This window comes from Mirounga angustirostris, unplaced genomic scaffold (genome assembly GCF_029215605.1).
Source record: "Mirounga angustirostris isolate CCGP_5_RB_7025 unplaced genomic scaffold, mMirAng1.0.hap1 SCAF_6, whole genome shotgun sequence".
NCBI classification, from domain to species: Eukaryota; Metazoa; Chordata; class Mammalia; order Carnivora; family Phocidae; genus Mirounga; species Mirounga angustirostris.
Window position 1 is genome coordinate 99,893,493 of NW_026991714.1, and position 21,418 is coordinate 99,914,910.

Consider the following 21,418-nt stretch of genomic DNA (forward strand, 5'->3'; position numbering starts at 1 on the left):
GCAGGCTTCTCGCTGAGCAGGGAGCCCGATGTGGGACGTGACCCCAGGACCCCGAGATCATGACCTGAGCTGCAGGCTGACACTTAACCGACTGAGCCACCCAGGCGCCCCAAATTGGGGCAGTTTTATTTCTTCATTTCCAATATATATGCCTTTCTTTCTTTTTCTTGTCTTGCTGCAGTAGTTAAAACTTTCAGGATGAGGGCAGACATCCTTGCCTTGTTCTCAAATTTACAGAGAAAATATTTCATCATCAAGTCTGATGTTAGCTATGGGATTTTTATAGATGTTCTTTAGCAATTTAAGGCACTTTCCCTGTATTCCTAGTTGGTCAAATGCTTTATCTTTGTCAACGATAGGATCATATGATGCTTTCTCTTCAGCCTTTGATATGATAGAAAACACTGATTTTTCAAACGCTTTTCAAATGACACATCTGGAAAAACTAATAAATCCCACTTGCACATCTGGAATAACTACTAAGTCCCACTTGGTCATGGCATTTAATTCTTTTTATACTTTGCTGTATTTGATCACTAATGTTTTGCTGAAAATTTTTGTGTCTCAGTTCATGAGAGACACTGGCCGATAATTTTCTTTTTGTACCATCTTTACCTAAATTTTTTTTAAAGATTTTTTTTTTAATTTATTCATTTATTTGAGAGAGAGAGAGAAAGCACATGAGAGGGGGGAGGGTCAGAGGGAGAAGCAGGCTCCCCGCCGAGCAGGGAGACCGATGCGGGACTCGATCCTGGGACTCCAGGATCATGACCTGAGCCGAAGGCAGTCGCTTAACCGACTGAGCCACCCAGGCGCCCCCCATCTTTACCTAAATTTGAAATCAAAGCACGACTGGCTCCCTAGCATGGGTTGGAAAGTATGCCCTTCTCTCCTCTTTTCTGGAAGAGACTATGTAAAATTGATGCTAATTCTTGTTTAAACATTTGCTAGAATTCTCCAGTGAAATCATCTGGACCTAGAGACCTTTTTTTTTTTAATTTAAATTCAATTAGCCAACACATTAGTTTCAGATGTAGTGTTCAGTAATTCATCAGTTGTGTACCACACCCAGCTGGGCCTAGGGAATTTACGTTGAGTTTATGAACGCCACGTGGTTCACAATGGACTTGGTAAGTTTTGAACGGGAACCAAACCATGGAGCAACAGCTCCCAGGCCCTTGTCACAAGGGGAGGGCAAAGAACACAGGTTTCTTGGGATGGAATCCACCACACCTGTCGAAGTCCTAGCCCTGTCTAAGTCTGGGATGTTATGTCGCCCTACCCTGGATGCCTAAGGTTTTCTCTGATGTGTCCACACCAGAGGAAGAAGAGAATTGTGGCGAGAGCCCAGCCACCTGATGGGCTGGTGTGTTAGGCTCCCAGAAACCCACAGCTGCAGCCACAGCTGGCCCTGCTTCTCACCCCGGGGGCCACGACACACTTCTACGCGGTGGCTTCGCAACAATGCTGTGGCCTGGCCAGCCTCTCATGGACACAGAGGGCTGAGGTCCTCTGGTCCCAGGGGCCTGCGTTAGCAGGGTCTCCATGTGTTCCTTTCTGCTCTCCCTTCCGCCAGTGCTCAGAGTCCAGCAACCTGGGCTCCCAGGATGGACGGGGGCTCTGGGAGGAGACCCTAATTCCATCCGTCTCCCAAGATTGTCCGTGGCCTGAGTACAGCCCGTCATGACATTCCCTTATTTATCATCCCTGCTGAAGTGTGGTTCCCGGTGTCTGCTTAATGGACCTCTCCTTCCCCCAAGTTCTTCTTATGACTTCCGCATCATCCTCATCTTGGACAACCGCCAGGTCTGACTCAGAGGCCTTGGGTTGACCCCAGGGGAGAGAGGAAGCCTGCTGATTCCATGAAAGGGCAAATGAGGCGGCCTGCTGTAATTAGGTAGGCAGGCATCGAGGGAATGTGCTAGCTCCAAAAATATCTGCCCACTGAGGACCAATCAGCACCTTGGCCGTGACCCTGCGTCAATGAGCAATCATGCTGCTGCCTGCAAGGGCCCCCCAGGGGTGAGGCAGCAGCTGTCCTTCCATTGGCCCATGCTTGGCACACGGACAGCTGCTGTCCACGGCGGACAGAGGGGCCAAGAGATAAGAGTCAAGTTTCCAAAAGCCACATCTGCATGGACGGACACAAGGAAGGGGAAAGAAAACTCTTCTAACCGGGTCTGGAACTCACTAAAGCCAAGTGCTAACCATCTGCCTCGTGAAAAGAATAAGGTGACTCTCGGGCGCCTGGGTGGCTCAGATGGTTGAGCGTCTGCCTTCGGCTCAGGTCATGATCCCAGGGTCCTGGGATCGAGTCCCGCATCGGGCTCCCTGCTCCTTGGGAGCCTGCTTCTCCCTCTGCTTCTCTCTCTCTCTCTCTGTCTCTCATGAATAAATAAATAAAATCTTTAAAAAAAAAAAAATTCCTCTTAAAAAAAAAAAAAAGAATAAGGTGACTCTCGTACCAACATGGGCCACTTGCTAAAATAAAAGCTAAGTGAAAAAGACAAGTTGCAAAACGGTGGACACACTCTACAGAGGAGCTCCACAAAGGGGCTCTGGCCATGGACCCGCAGTCCCGACCCCTTCTTCCTTGCTGTGAGGCCTTGGGCAAGTTACTGGTCCTCTCCCTGCCTCAGGTTCCTCCTCTGAATCAAAGTGCTGATAACACTACCGACCTGGCAGGGTTGTAAAGATTTAAGTGATCTCGTACTTGCACAGAGCTTCTCCCAGTGTCTCCCTGTGGCTATAATACACTGTAAATGTGACCAACATTAAATACATTCATGCTCATACTGGCAACAGATGATCTCTAGAACTGGTAAGTAGTTGCCTGTGGGTGGAGGAAATGGATATCTGGGGACGGGAGTGAGAGGGAGACTTATTCACCCCTATTTCCCTCTCTAATCCTTGGGATACTGTACTGTGTGCATCCGTTGCCCATTCAAAACATATAACAGGAACCTCAAATGAAGGCTTAGAATCTTATAACAACTAGAGAAATGTATGGGAAGTGGGTACAAAGGGCAGAGGGGGGATGGACACTTCTAAATCTCAGAGCCAGGAGCAAAGGAGAGCTTGGAACAGGGGAAAGAAGGGGAACCGCGAAGCCCCATGTCACACGGGGGGCGAGGATGTTTCCCTTGGGCCCTGCAGGACTGAGGCATCCGAGCCTACGCCAAGTTGCAAACAACATCCCAGGGTCCCAGGTGTGCACATGAGTCCTGCGTCTGCTGGTTTCCAGGGGCTGGCGACATGCAGGATGGACATGTTCTCCTGCTTGTGTGGCAGGAACACTTCTCCGGGCTGCCTCTGAGTCCCCTCCAAAGGGACAAACTGATTTATTCCTGTCACTTTCCAGAAAAAAGGACAAAGTTTGGTTTATAAGGATTTATAAATGAAGTTTACTAAATAACAGCATATGAGATTTATATACTTCCTGCGGAGTATTATTATTATGTCCATTTTAGGATGAGAAAGTGAACGCTCAGAGTGGTTCAATCATTTGCCCGAGGTCACACAGCTGGGAAATGCCAGGGCCAGGTTTTCAGACCCAATGGTAAACCAGTTCCTCCCAGTTCCTAGCACAGTGGCTGGCAAAGAGTGGCCACAGACAGCTGAGTGAATAAGGAATGACAGAAGGTGCCATCCATCAGAGGCCCGGCTAAGAAACTCCGAAAGCCATCCACAGATGGCCCAGCATTAGCTCCAGTCCTTCAGGCCTTTTGGACTAGACTTTGCAGCAACTCCCATCAAGAGGCGGAGCCTAGTTCCCATCTCTTGACCTTGGGCTGGCCCCGCGACCACTCTGGCCCATGGAACGCAGCAGAAGCGGTGTTCCGGGACATCCAGCTGGGCACTACCCACTTCCTTCCTCTGGGAGTCCAGCCACTGTGCCGTGAGGGAGTCCAAGCAGATCCAAGCCCACAGGGAGCGAGGCCCTGGCGGCTGAGGGACCTCCCTCCCCAGACAGGTAACCTCAGTCTGCACGACATCAACCAGAACCGCCCAGCAGAGACCAGCTGACCCCCAGAGCTTGAGGGACTAGCACACTGTTGTTTGAAATCACTTAACCTTAGGGTGCTTTGACACGCAGTAAGAGAGCAAAGAAACAGCTCTTCTGCTGCCAAGGATCCTCCTGGAGCGAGGCACGCTTGCCTAGACGTTCTAAGGACAGCCGGCCACATCCCCCCGGCACCCCAGCTCTGGGCTGCCCTGGAGAGGAAAAGCAGGTCTGTGGTTCTGCTCCACGGGGACAGTTCAACCTCCTGCTGGGGGTCTGAGCTCCACCTGCGTTTAGCTTGTGTGCCACAGGAGGGCTCAAACGTTGGGGGTGCCGAGGGAAAGACGGTAGCAGAGAGCAGAGCATGGTGTTTCTCTGGAGAAGGCTTCCCCTTTGTGGCACAGTCCTGGCTCCACAGTGAGGTTGAGTGGGAGAACAGGAAAAGCAAGCAAAGTGGGGATACCGAGGCAGGAGCCCCCTGCCACTCTGCTGTAATAAATGACTACAAACCAGATGACATAAAACAACACACACTTCTCATCTTACAGTTCTGGAGCTCAGAAGACCACGATCGGTCTCAGAGGACTAAAAGACGGTGCGGAGCTATGTATGGTCTGGAGGTTCCAGGGGAGAATCCGTGCCTTGACCTTCCTGGCTTCTAGACGCCTGCGGCCGTACTGCTCCAATCTCTGCTTCTACCATCACATCTCCTTCTCAGGGCCCTCCTGCCTCCTCGTGGACATCTGCACCCCTCCCACTTAACCCAGGATCTCTCTCCACGTCCAGGTCCTCAGCTGATTAACATCCGCAAAGCCTCTTTTGCCACGTAAGGTAACATAGTCACAGGCTGCATGAACTAGGACGTGGACACCTCTGGGGGGTCATTATTCCGCCAACCAGGTGGTGGGAAGTCGCTCATTCACCCGCTCAGTGCGTAGTTTTGAACACCTACCACTATGGGCCAGGTCCTGTGTTGGATGGTGCTGGGGCTGCAGCGACCCCCAGGGCTGTGCATGGATGAACTCAGTCAATCTTCACAGGAGCGCTCTGAGGTAGAGCCTTTACTGTTATTATTCCACAATACCAAGAGGGAAACTGAGGCACAGAGCCATTCAACAACCTACCCATGCTTACAGAGCTAATAAGTGACAAAGAGCATCAGTCAGGGCCTCAACCAGGAACAGATGGCACCCTCAAATTAGGATAATCACGGAGGCTTCATTTGCAAGGAGCTGTTTACAAAGGTATAGGGAGCTGTAGGGGAACCTCAAGGGATCACGCAGGAACCCTGGGTTCAGAGCAGGGAGCTGTCACCACCCACAGCAACCCTGGGATGAGAGAGTCGTGTGGAGGCTGCCTCGAGGGAAGTGACATCGGAATGAGGAGGACCTCACAGGGAGGTGGCCAGGGGAATATATTCACTGAGCTTCTTCTCTCTCTTCCCCTGATCTCCTGTGGGGGAGGTCCCCATTGGCTGCTTCCAACCACAGCCAGAGAGTGAGAGAGAGTAGGATCAGAGGGAAACAGAAGACAGCACACCCCAGAACTGGGTGTCTATGCTTTGAACATCGCGAACAGCCCAGCTCTCATCTTGTGGGTCCTGGTTCAGCCTAACCACAAGGCAGGCTGCTCCTCACCCTGGTGAGTCCCAGGCTCAGGGTGACATCAGGGCTTGATGACCTCATAGGATAGATGGACAGCCTTAAAATGCTGGCCTTGATGATCCTATCTCTAGGATTCTATCCTAAGGATGCTAAAGCCCATGGTACTTGGGATTCCTTTAATTCTCTACTAAGGAGGGCTGACCCACTGCCCATAAGCATGCGCACAGGGGTTACAAACAGAGTACTGCGGCCCAGGGGACTTCAACAACAGACATTTATTGCCCACAGCCCTGGAGAAGGGAGTCAGGACGTTTGGTTTCTTGGCCTTTGCCCCCTTGAGCTCGGCCAGGTAACCCCAGGGGACAGACATCCTTGAGACCAAAGGCAAAAACTGATGCAAAAGGCCACAATCTTATCACTACCTTGGGATCAGGTAGGAGTCCTTGATCGTGGGCAACTGTGAATGACTCAGGTGAGACAGAGCCTCCCGGACCCCGCTGTTCCAGTGGTGGGCTATGCAGAGGGAACAGAAGATGTGTGTCCAACAGAGTAGATCTGCCCCATCCCAGACTAAAACCGAGACATCAGCATCCAACTGACCACTGCAAGGCTTCAGTGTCTGCCCTGCTTTCCAGCACTGTTCTGGACGCCCTCTCTTCTCCCCCTTTATCCACTCAGTGCCATCAGCTAGAGAAAAGTAAGCCAATGGGCCAGGGCAACGCAGGAAGTGGAGGGAGACACCCACACACCATCTCCCACTGCCTTCAGGTCACCTGCCCCGGCTCCCTCTTGACAGGCTCTCTGAGGATCGCTCACTCGTTCAGGCCAGTCGCTGACGCCACACCATATCCCCCTGCTCCGTAATGTTCAGTCTTGTACTGTTTTAGTCCATTTCCCAAACACACCTCCCATCTTCCCAAACGATGCCGTGGGAACTCCCCCTTTCTTTCTTTCCAGTGCCCCCTCCAAGCCATTTCCTCTGCAGGTTCCTGATTCCCCAGTGTTTTGGGCTGAATGGTGTCCCCCCCGCAATTCCTATGTTGAAGTCCTAGCCCCCCGTGCCTCACAGTGTGGCTGTGTTTGGAGGCGAGGTCTTTAAAGATGTGCTCATGTTCAAATGAGGCTTGTGTTCAAATTAGAGTGGCCCTAATCCCATCTGATTGGCATCCCGAGAAGAAGGGGAGGCGAGGACATGCAGAGAGACCCCAGGAACACTTGTGCACAGGAAGGCCACACGAAGACACAGCGAGAAAGTGGCCACCTGCAGGCCGAGGAGAGAAGCCTCCGAAGAAACCAAACCTCCTGACTCCCTTCTCCAGGGCTGTGGGCAATAAATGTCTGTTGGTGAAGCCCCCTGGGCCACAGTACTCCGACTGGGCAGTCCTAGCAAACTAATACACGCACTCGAAGCAGACTTGACTTCTGCCTCGGCCTGCCCACCAGACTTCCTGTAAATGTCTGCTGTGTCCCCCTCGGGTGTTAAGGTGGCTGTCTGCTTTCACACCCACCTCCCCCCGAGAGACTGGGGACTCCTCAAGGCCCACATCTAGGTCTTTGCTGTCCCAACCACCCCAAATGGCTGGTGCCAAGGGGTTAACCGAGATGACACATGTCAAACCCTCCGCGAGAAGCTTCGAGGGCTAAGTGCCCCACAAATTCGGACCCTCGGGTTATTACTTACCTGTCCGTGCCCACAGCACAACAGGTGCTCCCGAGGAACTGCTATACTGAGCTGAAAGGCAGGCTGTGAGCAACTGAACAGGCACGCAGACAATGGCCAGGCCACATATAAAAACAGCACTCGGACCCACACCCTGCAGCCCCCTTGCCCAGGGAGCCAACCCATCCGCTGTGGGAACTGGCCCAGGAGGCCAGTCTGCTCTCGCTCATACTCGCAGGGACTCAGATGGCAGTCTCTATGGACGGTCCAGTTAGCCAAATATGACTCCCGTAACAATCGGCCCCAAATGGCCAGGACTTGATTACCAACGGACAGCTTCGGGTCGACTGGAGAAAGCCAAAAGGCACCCTAACCAATTACACAGGATGCCTGCTGCGAGCTGGCCCGCCTCCAGCTCCCCCCTCCCCGCCAGCGGGGCACAGCCTTCCCTTTTATCCCACTCCTCTGCCTGCCTTTGAGTCTCTGCCAGACCCCGGTGACAGCTGCCGGCTACCCCCCACCAACTAGAGCCGGTTCTGAATAAACAGCCTCTGCTTCTCAGCTGGGTGGCTTTTGTGGATCTCCACAGGTGTGCAGGCCCCGGACACGGTCATGAGAAGAGCTGACTCACTCGTATCGGGAGGAAGTGGGGAGACAGGCACCCGGGAGAAGAGGGGACAGAAGAGCCGGAGTCAGACAATGAGATGCACTCCACAGGGCGTGCCTGCCCTTCGCACGGATTCCACCGGTGCCATGGGCTTTCTCGTGTTTTGCTTTCTTCTTCTAGAACCCGGGTGAAGGGCATCCAAGGCATGGAATCATTTAAAGATGACCCAACTCCGAGGGGGCCATGAGCCCAGCAGAAGCCAGTCCCCAGGGCGCCCACCGGAGACAATGCGGCAGGTGGGGAGGAGGCAGACACGGCGTTCCCCCCAGCAGCAAGGCAGTCCTCCTCCTCCATCAAGAGCCAAGCAGAGGAAGCTGGCAAGCCAGCAAAGCCTTATTCAAGCTTCCCTTTCACACATAAAAGGAGAGGGTTTTTCAACTTGAAAGAGAAACCACAAATCCAGGCTGGGGCCCAGAGCCATGGCTCCAGGAGCCAGGTGCGGCTCTCAGCCCCAGCCCCTCCCAGCCCCGGTCCCCAGCCCACCACCAGCTCCTGCTGTCACCACCTCTGTGAGGTCCAATTACTGCATACAGCACAGCTTTCCTTTTGTGATCCGGGGCGCCGTGGGGGAGTCAGGAGCCGCCAGCCACAGGGAGGGAGGGCCAACTGCATCCTTCAATGGACCTCTGACGGGAAGGGTATTATGATAAACACATTTCCGTAGTGAAGGCACAAATGTGCAGGGCTCCACATGCATTTCTCTGGCATGTGTCACCGTGCCCCCTGGAGAGGGCCTACTTATCCATCCACCAAGGCACTGCCAAATGTCAAGTCCTTTGAAAGCCCTTGCTTTCCATACCCACCCGCTGCCCACGCCACTCGCAGGGAACATGAAGTTTCCTTCCCGGCGGCCTCAGCATGCCCTCCACACCAGCATCACAGGACTTGGTGCTGTGGACAAGTCTGTTCAGAGACCCTGGGCTGCTTGAGGGACGGACCTGGTCTACCAGTCTCTGTTCCTCCGCCTCCAGATAGACGTCTGGAATACGGCAGGTGCTCAAGGGAAAGCTGAATGAAGGAGAGCACAAATGAATGCTCGTGCTACCTGACTGCCCTTCCTGCAGCACCCACCATGCATTTTCGATCTTTCTACTCTCGTCTGGGAAGCAAACATGTCGAGGGGACCCATGGGCTACCGCAGGTGGCCTGGAAAGGCAGCCCTGGCCCGCGTGGTGGACGTGGGTGTGTGGCTCTGAGATGTTTGACAAGCCTCCTCTCCCTGACCTTCCTTTTCCATCCACGAAAGGCCATGGCAGAGACAGCTCTGATAGATTACGGGAGATTCTTCCAGCTGATGGCTCATGGGCTAAATCGACCATGCAAGAGTTTCATCGGCTTCCAGATTATATAAAAATTGATACAATCCCCATTAAACCCCTCTCCTAGCTTCTACTGAATAAAACAGAACACTCCTGTGGCGTATCTGGCTGAAGCTGAGCAGGGCACGTTTTAGTTTGCCACAGTCCCCACCAGTCTCACGCCCAGATGCTCTTCGCTCACATGCTAGTCTCTTAGGTATTCGCGTCTATAACCCGAGCCATGGCCTCAACCTCAGCACTTCAGCATGCCTGGAATAGGTTTTAAAAGACAATCACCAGGCCCATACTCAGACATTCTGACTCTACTGGTCTTGGGGTGGAGCTAAGGCAACTATGTTTGTAGAAAAGTGCCCCAGATGATTCTAATTTCCGCCAGGGCTGAGCGCTGTGGTCCATGGGCCCTGCTGGCTGTGAGGGCCCATCTCATCTGTGCAGAGAAGCAGCCACGAGAAAAGGACGGATGGGAAAATTAGCCTGGTTGAAAGTGCCCACGGTGCCCCGGGGAGCCAAGGGCTGCCCTAGGACCCCTCACCCCCCCGTGGTTTAGGCACCAATGCAGCAAGCCCTGTGAGCGTCACTCAGAAATGACTCTGCAGACCAATCCTTCCTCCTTGGCCCACGCGCTTGCAGCTAGCCGGTGGCCTTTCCAGGTCTGCCTGTAGCTTGCTTGTCCCTGGGCTGCGTTTGCCAATTCACGCCTCCCTCTCCACTCGGGGCTCTGCCCGATGCCCTCACCTCCCCTAGGATGCCAAAAATCGACCGTGTGAGCTATGTCTGTGCACGTCCCTCCTACTGCATCAGCATTTGACTTACTCATTTCTCTAAACAGGCCCTGAGACCTGTTTCATGCCCCTAGCAGATAGAATTCCAGAAGGCACGACTCGCCTCTCCTATGCCCCCTGTGCCCTCCCCAATTCTCCCACCCATGGCTCACTGAGCGGCAGGGGACTCTCTTGGAAGGGTAGAGGGGCTGCTCTATGGAGAGGGGACGGGCACTGTGGTGGCCACTGCATCTAGCTAGCCCAGCTGGAGAAGCCATTTCAAGAGAATCCACAGTGCCCACCTGCCTGTCACCTGCCTGTCACCTGCCCGTCGCCCAGCCAAGCACCTTTGTCCACTTGCTGTGTGTGCTCAGGACAGCAAACTCCAACCTCCCCAGTGCCTGTCACTCCTGACCCAAGCAAGCAGCGTGGGAAACCTGGGCCAGGGTGGTGGGGTAGGAAGGGGGCTTGTTCAAGCCTACTGAGAAATAACTCCTTGTGGGCCTCAGGACCCCACAAAGTCCTCCGGTCTGTTCTGAACAAGACAATCACCCCTGAACCCATACCCTTGACCATCAGTCGATCTGATTCACAACGAGCTAGAGGGAGGAGCAACAAGTAGAGACCTCCAGGCCGTAGAAAGGACACAGGTCCAGCCTTAGAGCCTCCCTCGGGAATGATTTCCCAAGTCTAGCTGACCCGACCCTGGCCCCAGTGGACACTGTCCACACAGGGCTGGCGCCTGAAGGCCGAGGGCTGGCCATGCCCTCCCAGCTGGGCTGAGCGGGGCCTACCTTGGAGCTGACAGAACGTGGTCATAAACTTGCTGGTGAGGGACTTGAGCTCATTGTTAGCCAGCGTGATGAGGTGGATCTGGTCGGTGACATTCCGCAGGACCTTGTAGATGCCAATGGGGAAGGAAACCAGCTTGCACTCAGCCAGATCTGCAGCCAGAGAACAGAGACAGAGCAGAGTTAGCCCCAGCTCCTTGGGGACTCGCCCCACACCGCATAGCCCCCGACCCTGCCTCTGCTCCCCACCTCCTTTCTCTCTCACCTGTCTCCCCTGTGCCAGGCTCGAAAGCCCGCCCTCCCTCTTCCGAGAGCCCTCATCACCATGGGTCACACCCGTCCCTCTCTCGCACCCTGAACCCGTGGCTTTGGGAGCTCAAGTACAGCAGGGGTGGCTGTGCCCGCTCAGGACAACGGGCACTCACGGCAGTGTCCTTGAGCCCCTGCTGAGTCCGCCCTCTGCAGAAGACTCCACGGTGAGGCCGCCATCTCAACACTACTCTGTAACAGTCGCCTTGAAAAACAGGCTGTTCACACAGACTTCGTGGTCTGCCCTTCTTCCCAGCCCTGTCACTCTGAAGGCAAGCCTGCGTCAGAGGCAGCCGGGAGGCCGCCGTGGGGCACAGTCTGGCCGTTTCCCCAAAGGGTAAGCCTGGCATTACCCCATGACCCGGCAATTCCACTCGTAGGGGTACACCGGAGAGAACTGAAAACACACCACACGGGGGCCTTCACTGCCGCGTTACTCACAACACTACAACGTGCAAACTACCCACCCGTCCATCCGCAGACCGAGTGGATAAGCAAAATGTGGTATTATCCATCAAAAAGAATATTGTTTGGGGCCCCTGGGTGGCTCAGTCGGTTAAGTGTCTGCCTTCGGTTCAGGTTATGATCCCAGGGTCCTGGGATCGAGTCCCGAATCCGGCTCCTGCTCAGCGGGGAGCCTGCTTCTCCCTCTACCTGCCGCTCCCCCTGCTTGTGCTCTCTTTCTCTCTCTCTCTCTGACAGATAAATAAAAATCTTAAAAAAAAAAAAAGAATATTGTTGGCCATAAAAAGAAGCAAAGTACCAATACATGCTACAGTGTGTATAAACCTTGAAAACAGGATGCTCAGTGGCAGAAGCCAGTCCCAAACGTATTTTATGAGGCCATTGACATGAGATGTCCAGAGCAGGCGCATGTCTAGACATGGAAGGCAGGGTAGTGGTTGCCTAGGGCTGGGCAGCTCAGGGGTGGGGGCTCTAAAACTGGATGGTGATGATAGTTGCATGACTCTGGGAATATATTAAAACTGCTGAACTGTCCACTTGAAGTGGGTGAATTGTATGGTATGTGAATTCTATCTGGAGAAAGCAATAGGACAGCACGGCCGCAATGAAGGCATGGAAGCTCAGAAACTAGGCTCTCCAGCTACGCTAAGTCACTTAAAGTCCCTGAGCCTCAGTTTCCTCATCTGCAGAACAGGGGTACTACTACCATCTACCGAGCAGAGCTGTCAGGAAAATTAAATATGAAAAGTATTAAATGTGCCTGGCAGGTGCACAGCGGGGATGGGGATGCTGTTTCTCTCCGCCTCTTCCACTTTACCCTCCCCTTCCCACTCTACCCAAATCCTCTCCATGCTTCAAGGCCAGCTCCCAACCCATCTCTTTGGAAATCTTCCTGGATCATCCCCATTACTGGGGGTCACCCTCCTCCAACCCCTGAACCCCAGGAGCACTAACCAACTCAGACAGCACTGTCCCATCTCTCTGCAAACCTTTTTCCCCAAAGAGGCCAGACTCCCCTGGGCCCCTAAGCCTTTAGAGATCACTCCAAAATAATTATGCAACATTCAATTAATATTCCTACATGCCAGTAATGATATATAGTTTTTACAGATCCCATTCTGAATAGCAACAGTAATGCAAAGTCTGTCGAAATAATCATAATTGAAGCCCTTCTCTCTCATCTGCCTCATAGAATTTCTACCCTTGCTCTAAGACCAGCTCAAATGTCACCTCCTCTAAAAGCCTTCTCTGACTGCTCTAGGCAGTTGGTTGCTCCAATCTCGGAGTCTCATAGAGTATGAATGAGAACCTCGTCATCCTGTACTGGGTTACCCTTGTTTTGTGTCTGTTTTCCCCCTGGACTGGGAAGACCTCCAGAGCACAGGGTCGGCAGTGCTCCAGAACACTCGGAGGGCAAAGTAGGGGTACTGGCGATCTCATGGAGCTGGTCTGAGAAAGAGGACAGATGGGGCAAGGGCAGAAGTCCAGAAAACTGAGAATCCACAGAGGTCTTCTATAGGGCATCCTATTAAGAAGTGTCTTGGGGCACCTGGGTGGCTCAGTTGGTTAAGCATCTGGCTCTTGATTTCGGCTCAGGTCCCAAAAATGGTCATGGTCTCGGGTCTTGAGGTGGAGCCCTGAGTGGGGCTCTGAGCTCAGTGGGGAGTCTGCTTGAGTGACTCTAGCCCTATCACTGTCCAATGTCAGGCGCTGGCTCTTACATCAGCCAGTAGGGCTGGCAGAAGAGGGTTCAAGGTCCTGCCAGGGAGGAACGAATCCCCAGAAGTGGGGCTTTCTCAGTAGAGGGAGATCAAGGGCTGGAAATGGACCAGCTCTGTAGGCTCAAAGTTTGGAGCAGGCTGGGGATTCTAGAAAGAGCAAACACTTCCAAACAATCATTCTCCTAGTACTTTGTGCCAGATGCGCAATGGGCTAGGGCTAGAAAGGAATCTTTGTTGTGGTTGTAAATCATAACAGCCCCTTTGGGTAAAAGCGACAGATCTCACTCAAGCTAGAAGCAACATCAAGGAAAACGTCAGAAGCTTTCCCTTGAAAGCAAAGAGCAAAATAAGGATGCCCTCCATCACCAGTATCTCTGAATATGATCTTGGAAGTTCTGGTCAAAGAAATAGAAAATATAAACACTGGAAACAGATAGAATGATTATCATGTGCATATGAAATGGCTGCAGAGCCTCAAAAATCTAAAGTAATCATCTGACAAACTATGCAAATTAAAAAGGTCTCAGCGAAGTGGCTAATCAAAATACATACGCAAAATTCAGTAATATTCCCATATGTCAGCAATAAAATATAATTTTTAAAGATCCTACTTCAAACGGCAATAATCATATAAAATATATAGAGATAAGCAGAATGGAAAATGTATCTGACCAATATTAAGAAAAGGAGAAAAAAGTTCACAAAGATGTCTTTGGAACTAGAGGGTATTATGCTAAGTGAAATAAGTCAGTTAGAGAAAGACAAATACCATATGATTTCACTCATATGCAGAATTTAAGAAACAAAACAGATGAACATAGGGGAAGGGAGGGAAAAATAAAATAAGATGAAAACAGAGAGGGAGGCAAACCATAAGAGACTCTTAACTATAGGAAACAAACTGAGCATTGCGGGAGGGGAGGTGGGTGCAGGAGATGGGCTAAATGGGTGATGGGCATTAGTGACAGCATGTGATGGAATGAGCACTGGGTGTTATATGCAACTGATGAATCACTAAATTTTACCCCTGAAACTAATAATACACTACATGTCAACTAAATTGAATTTAAATAAATTTTAAAAAATTAAGAAATGCTAAAAAAAACAGATTTGTATGTGAAGATACAGAATATGCTCGTTAATCACAAATCAAAAGATTGAAATGATAGTGATCTGTTTCAGAAATCAGTTTATAGATTGTTTAATGTAATTCCTCCTGAAAATCCAGAAAGTTCTTTGTTCTTTTTTTTTTTTAACTTTAAAACCCAAAACCATTTTTTGAAATGGCTTTAAATTTCAGCTAGGGAAGTAAGCAAGCAAGGCTCCCTAGAAGAGGAGAAGGTAGGGGGATAACCAATGTTTTAAGATTACAATAATTAAAACAGAGGGCAATAGGAAAAATAGATTATAGAAAGAAAATAGTCTGGAAAATGTGGTCTATAAATAACATGTCATAATTTTATAAACACAAAAGGAGGCCTCACAAATAAATTGGGGAGGGGAAAGGTTAATAACTGATATCAGAATAGCCAATTAACAATTCTGGGAAAACAAAAGAGACTCTTAATTAACCTAAGAATCAAAGTAAACTTAGGATGCCTGGGTAGTCTGGTTATGCATCAGATTCTTGATTTCAGTTCAGGTCATGATCTCAGGGTTGTGAGATCAAGCCCCCCGTCATGGAGCCTGCTTAAGATTCTCTCTCTCCTTCTCCATCTGACCTCCCCTCTTCCCTCTCTAATTAAAAAAAATAATAATAATAATCAAAGTAAATTCTAGACAGAATTACTCTTGAAATATTTTTGAAATCAAACAAAATCAGAAGTAAACAGACTTTAATATTTATACAACTTCTTAAGTGAAGATGACTTTCGAAACCTAGGAGCAATAACAGAATCACAAAGAACAGATCAATAGACCTGGATGTTTAAAAAAATAAGCCAACAGATTGTGAAAAGGATCTACAAATAGGATAAAGAGTTATCTTCAGGGGCGCCTGGCTGGCTCAGTCAGTGGAGCATGCTACTCTTGATCTCCGGGTCGTGAGGTCGAGTCCACGTTGGGTGTAGAGATTACTTAAATAAATAAATAAATACACTTAAAAATAAAGTTCTATTTGGGGCATGTGGGTGGCTCAGCTGGTCAAGCAACTGATTCCTGGTTTTGGCTCAGGTCGTGATTTCAGGATCATGAGATGGAGCCCCACGTCGGGCTCTGTGCTCAGCATGGAGTCTTCTTGAGATTCTCTCTTCCTCTCCCTCTGCCCCTCCCACTCATGCTCTCTCTCTTAAATTAATTAATTAACTCAAAAATCTGATTAAAAAGTTATCTTTATTATTTAAAATTCTCAATATAATTCAGTCAAAAAAATTAAGACCACCAGAGAGAGATGAGAAAAGAACATAAGATGTTCACAAGCAGAAAAATATCATTAGTAAACAAATACACACATGGCTCCTGATGTATTGCCAAACTGCTTTCCAGAGTACTTAAGCCAATTAACATACATTCTGTCCAATAGGTAAGAGGATCGTTAAAAAAAGAAAATCTTTGCTAATATGATCAGGGGAAATGGCATCCCTTGCTTTTAATCAGCAAGTCTTTCAATAATGAGATGGATTATCATTCATGGATAATTAACCATTTTTATTTCTCTTGTGGCAAACTCCTGTTCACATCTCTTGCCGTTTTTCTATTTGGAGTTCTGGTATTTCTCCCCACCCTCTCCAGTGTTGGTAGACCTTCTTAAATAGTATTATCGACCTAAGTCTGTCCATTGTTTTTCTTGTTTAATAATTCAAGTTACAGCATTTTTTAAAGCAGAATAAAAAAAATTATATGCACCCTGTAATACACGTAAAACTAGGTAAAAAAGTACATATGCCTGGGAAAGAGGAAAATAATCACAGTGTCAAATAGTTATTACAAAGGATTGGAGCAATTTATTACTACTTACAGTCCCGATGTTTATTTTATATAAAATAGGCAAAGTACCACTACATATTTAAATAAAAATATTTCTCAAGCATATATAGTGATACTTCACTTTTAAAATAGAAAAGTTAATTTATCATAAAAACAGCTTTGATTGGAAAAAATAACCTGGTAAATTCAAGTATAAACCGAGGGCAGCCAGCTCCTCATCAATAAGAGAAATGAGAAAGACCCACAAAAGAAAGAAACTCTCTGTATTGAAGTGGAGCAAAAGCTTCAGGACTCAGGCACCAAGAATTACTTGTGCAGCGCACCCCACTCCCCACAAAGCGAGAGAAAGTGCTCACGATGTTGGCAGAAGAGACGTAAAGCCATAAGGCCATTCAGGTTATTTCCAAGCGTCCTCAGAACAGCTGTCTTCCCTGAGTACATCAGCCCAGAAACACCCAGCCTGCAACCTCCTTCCTGCCACCTGGGCCACCCACGCACCATCCCAACCATACACTCTCCCCTTTTCCAGTCTCCAATTCAAGCAACGCAGGCCTCTGCAGCCTCATTTGGCCAACGGACCTAAGTCACAGAAGCATACGGACACCCCCATCCGAGGGTGCTGAGGGTCTGGAATGTATTCACGCATGCTGCTCTTGTTTATTCTCCATAATAGCCCTACTGTGTGCCAGGCACCTTTCCCCACTGTGCCTAGTGACTTCCCTAGGATTTTTTTTTGTTCTTAGGGATGCCATCTGTTCTACCCACTCTTTGACCCCAGAATCGCCTCCCAGAGGCTGGCGTGCATGTCGGAGGGGTACAGCACCCCACCGATGGCAAAGGGCTCTGCTGGGACATGATGCAAATGCGCCCCGTCCCGGCCACATCACTAGCCACTAACGCTGCACGGGGACTCCAATTCCTGTTGAGAGGACAGGTCCATGATCTCAGGAACAGTTCTCCACAGTCCCCGGGACAAGAATATGGAGATCCAGGTACTCAGACATGCGGGAACAGGTCTCAAACCTGCTCAGTCTTCTCCCCACCTGTGCACAAGGAGTGATCTATCTCATGCTTGTTCCTTGGGGGACGGCGATAATAATAGCCATAAATAGTACCACTTACTATTTCACATGTGCTAGGTTGTCAGAACTATCCTCTCTGTATGAATGAGGAAACTGCAATGGAGTGACGTGCCCAAGGTCATACAGCTAAAAGAAGGGGAGTAAGATTGAGATGGTTAAGCTGTTCAGGAAGCCACGGGTCCTAACCATTCTACGATCCTGCCCCCTTAAGAAGTACTTAGGTACCTGTCCCTGGGCCGAGCCAGAGAAAAGGGAGTCTATGCAGAGCATCTCAAAGGGAAACAGGGCCTTGGCCAAAAAGTCCTGTAGGTTTTTCTAGTTCAGGGCACGTGATTCTGGGGACAGAGGCCAGTCCCCTTTTGTTCTCAGGAAATTCTTCTCAGATCTAATTCAAAGCACGGGCATCATCTATACCCGCTACACCTGTCTGCAGTAGAGAAAAGCCTCCTAAGCTGAGCCAAGTTCCATGCTGGGCCCTGGCGCTTACGGGAGCACGTAGCACTCCTTACAGAGGACACAGCTAGGATATGGCTGGGGCCAGGTCTCACTAACGGAGGGGGTACCCTGCCCAGGGAAGAGAAGACCCAGACTGGAGACAGGTGAGTCATCCTCAAGAAGTCATGGGATGTCATCAAGAAGAGGGTCCCATTCTTTATGGAACAGCTGACGGTACAGGGAATAGTTCACCCGCCATAAAGGAAAAGGCTCCCCTGTGAGGAAGTGAGGACCACATCAGGGGGGTATGACCAAGCAGTCACCACCCAGAGGATGCATGAACCACATAGAGGCCAGGGGATCTCAAAGGTCTCACTCAACTCAACAAAACAAACATAGCTAACGTTGCTGAGTATTCACTATGTGCCAGGCACGGTAATAGGCACTTTTTATATATTAACTCATTAAATTCCCATAACCACCACGAGTTACCCTCACAGGTGGAAAGTGAGGCCCGTGTTGATAGGTAAATTGTCCAAGGGCATTTTGGCAAGATGACGAAGGACAAAGAATCTGAATGCAAAGATTCCAGCAGGGTGACCAGCTTGTCCTGGTTTGCTCGGAACGTTCCCAATTTTGGCACTGAAAGTCCTGCGTCCTGGGGGACCGCTCCTCAGTCCTAGGCAATTCCGGAGAGTTGGTCACCCTCGATTCAGGCTAGATGCTGATGGATGAGAGATTACTAGAGTCAGAGGAGAGGGAAGGCAGCCCAGATGTGGGCCAAGCCACAAGCAAAGGCCCAGAGGACTTGCATTGCTCCGGGACACCCCCTTTGAGACCTGCCACGTCCTACAATTTCCTAGAGCCCTGCCCTTGCTCAGCAAGTCCTCAGTGAGGAAGGCTCTAGCATGGGAACATTTCATGCGAGTGGATGCTGCATGCAAGCCCAAAAACCCCAAGGGGGACTCAGGGGTACTAACAACAGGGGACAATAGCAGCATCTGGACAGCAGCTGGATTCAAGCAGGACTCTCCAGTGCCCTCCCCCGCCACTGATATCTGAGCTGCAGCAGAGAACAGAGAAGCTTGCGGGAAGGCACTGTAATAAACACAAAGCAAGATTATTCTCATAATTATAATTATTATTGCAAAAGGCCAAACTGCATCTCCCTAAGCCTCTAATTATGATAGTGCTTTGTGTTAATAAAGTAGCTTTTATTCACAATGCACAGGTCTTTCATTAAGGGTTATCTTGTTAAGCCTAATGAATGCCTAATGAAAAGTCACTGGTGGGCAGAACCAGGGCAAAACAAGCAAAATCGGAGAAGTAAACAAAACAGACTGCAGGGAGTCAGGAGGGCTGGGTCAAACTTGTGTTGTTTCTCAGAAACACAGAATTGTGCCCCCGGGTCAGTCCCTGCCGAGAGCCAGGACTGGTGACAGGGTCTAGTATGGGGGAGGCAGAGAGGGTGGCAGAGCCCCTGCTGACCCAGTTACAGCCCCAAAGGAGAAAGTGTCGGGGACTCAAGCTGGTGTGCCCAGGGGCTCCGAGGCCTGGCCAAGAAGCAGGACTCCCAAGGCTGTGGGAGTGTGACCTGAGCCCGCCCACAATGTCTTGTTTCCACATCAACTTTTTTTCCACATAATCTCAGAGTTAGGAGACTGGAGTCCATTTAGCCCATGTTATCCAAACTTCCCAGTAAGAATCATGTGGAGAGGTGAATCCTAGGCCCCCACGCCTGAAATTCTGCTCCAGTGCATCTGCAATGACCACCGGGGAATTTGTGTTTTTTTGTTTGTTTGTTTGTTGTTTAAAGATTTTTTATTTATTTATTTGAGAGAGAGAATGAGAGACAGAGAGCACGAGAGGGGAGAGGGTCAGAGGGAGAAGCAGACCCCCCGCTGAGCAGGGAGCCCGACGTGGGACTCGATCCCGGGACTCCAGGATCATGACCTGAGCCGAAGGCAGTCGCTTAACCAACTGAGCCACCCAGGCGCCCGGAATTTGTGTTTTTAATAAATATTCCCAGGTGATTCTTAGCAATAAGCAAACTTGGGAAACACTATGTAGCCTCCAATCTCAGACCTGAAATTCTTTTTTTTTTTTTTTTAAGATTTTTTTATTTATTCATTTGACAGAGACACAGTGAGAGAGGGAACACAAGCAGAGGGAGGGGGAGAGGGAGAAGCAGGCTTCCCGCCGAGCAGGGAGCCCGATGCGGGGCTCGATCCCAGGATCCTGGGATCATGACCTGAGCTGAATGCAGATGCTTAATGACTGAGCCACACAGGCGCCCAGACCTGAAATTCTTTTAATGTCTCCACCAGAGGGCGTAAAGTTCTTGAATACCTCCGGTGATGGGGAGCTCATCCTCCTTTCTACAGAATGGTTTTAACTGTTATAGAGTTCTTTCATGAACTACATGATAACTGCTACTCTGCCCTCTTGGATCACACATAGTATATCTGCCCTGGCACGGCAATCTTTTACATCAGTGAGGATGAGGGACATTATAAGCTTTTCTCCAGACAAAAATACCCCAGAAACCTTTAATCCCCCTAGTTTTAGATGCTCCTTCTGGAGAGTCAGGACCGGCCCAACTCAGAGCCTGCTCCAGCCAGAACTTACTCTTGCTCAGGCTTTCAGTCTGTGACACACGGCCACAGCCACTATTCGTGGATGCCAGCTGTGTGCAGGAAACTGCGCTTGGGGCTTCAGACTCACGATTTCACCTCCTCCTCACAACCACCCTGTGAGGCCAGTCCTCTGCTTACCTCCACTTAGCAAAGGAGGAAACGGAGTCACAGAGAAGTGAAAGGATGTGGACTGTTCAAGGTCACGTGACTTACCCAAGGTCACCCAGTTACTGAAATAGTAATTCACATTTATAAAGTGCTCCCGGTGAGCAAGTCACTGATTGTCCCATGAGCCCTTAATCCGCACACACCACAGCCCCATGGATGGGTGCTGTCATCGCCGTCCCTGTTGCTGGAGGCGCTGCGAGCAGAGCTGGCCTTCAGCGCGCCCCTAATGCTACATGCACCATCTCCCTGGCATGGCCAACGCGCACACGGCACAGAAGGCTGCTCTGGGATGCAGCAGAGGCCATTTCCACGAGCAGGCCCGTCTTCCAAGGGGCGACGGATGCCCGCGGACCCTGGTACGTCAACAGCAGCTACCAGGGAGCTGTACTAAGGGGACTTAGAATTGAAAGAGCTGGTGGAAGAATTATCTGGATGGGTCACCTCCCGACCGTGGGACCTCGGGCAGGCCGCTGTGGTTCCGATTTGCATCTGATTTGCATCTCAGTCAAATGCCAGGGTTGGAACTTATGGTCCCTGAGGCCCTCCTGGCTGCCGCTGTGGACTCTAGCTGGTGGTTCTCAGACGTGGCCACACTGGAATCACAGACTCCTGATTTCTGAGTCTCGCTCCCAGAGACTCTGACTTAATTAGCGGGAGCTGGGGCTTGGGGATCAGGGGGTTCCAAAGGTCTCCTGGTGCTTCTGCTCTGCAGCCACGGTGGGGACGTCTGCTTCTCGAACCACAATATGCACACAGACGACTGGGGATCCTGCTAAGGCAAGGCTTCTGATGCTGCAGGTCCGGGGTGGGGCCTGAGATTCTGCATTTCTACCAGGCAGGTCCCAGGACCACGCTCAGGAGCAAGGGCCAGG

The 21,418-nt window shown here is 50.4% G+C and overlaps 1 protein-coding gene across 6 annotated transcripts in view; it reads right to left on the reverse strand.

The window, feature by feature from the left end:
- LRRC20 (leucine rich repeat containing 20) overlaps positions 1 to 21,418 on the reverse strand; it is a 140,030-nt gene that overhangs the window by 63,184 nt on the left and 55,428 nt on the right. For all 6 annotated transcript variants that reach the window (XM_064594748.1, XM_064594747.1, XM_064594746.1 and 3 more), the window contains one exon: positions 10,809 to 10,958. In XM_064594748.1, the coding sequence (XP_064450818.1) occupies positions 10,809 to 10,958 (150 nt within the window). The remainder of the gene's footprint in view (positions 1 to 10,808; positions 10,959 to 21,418) is intronic.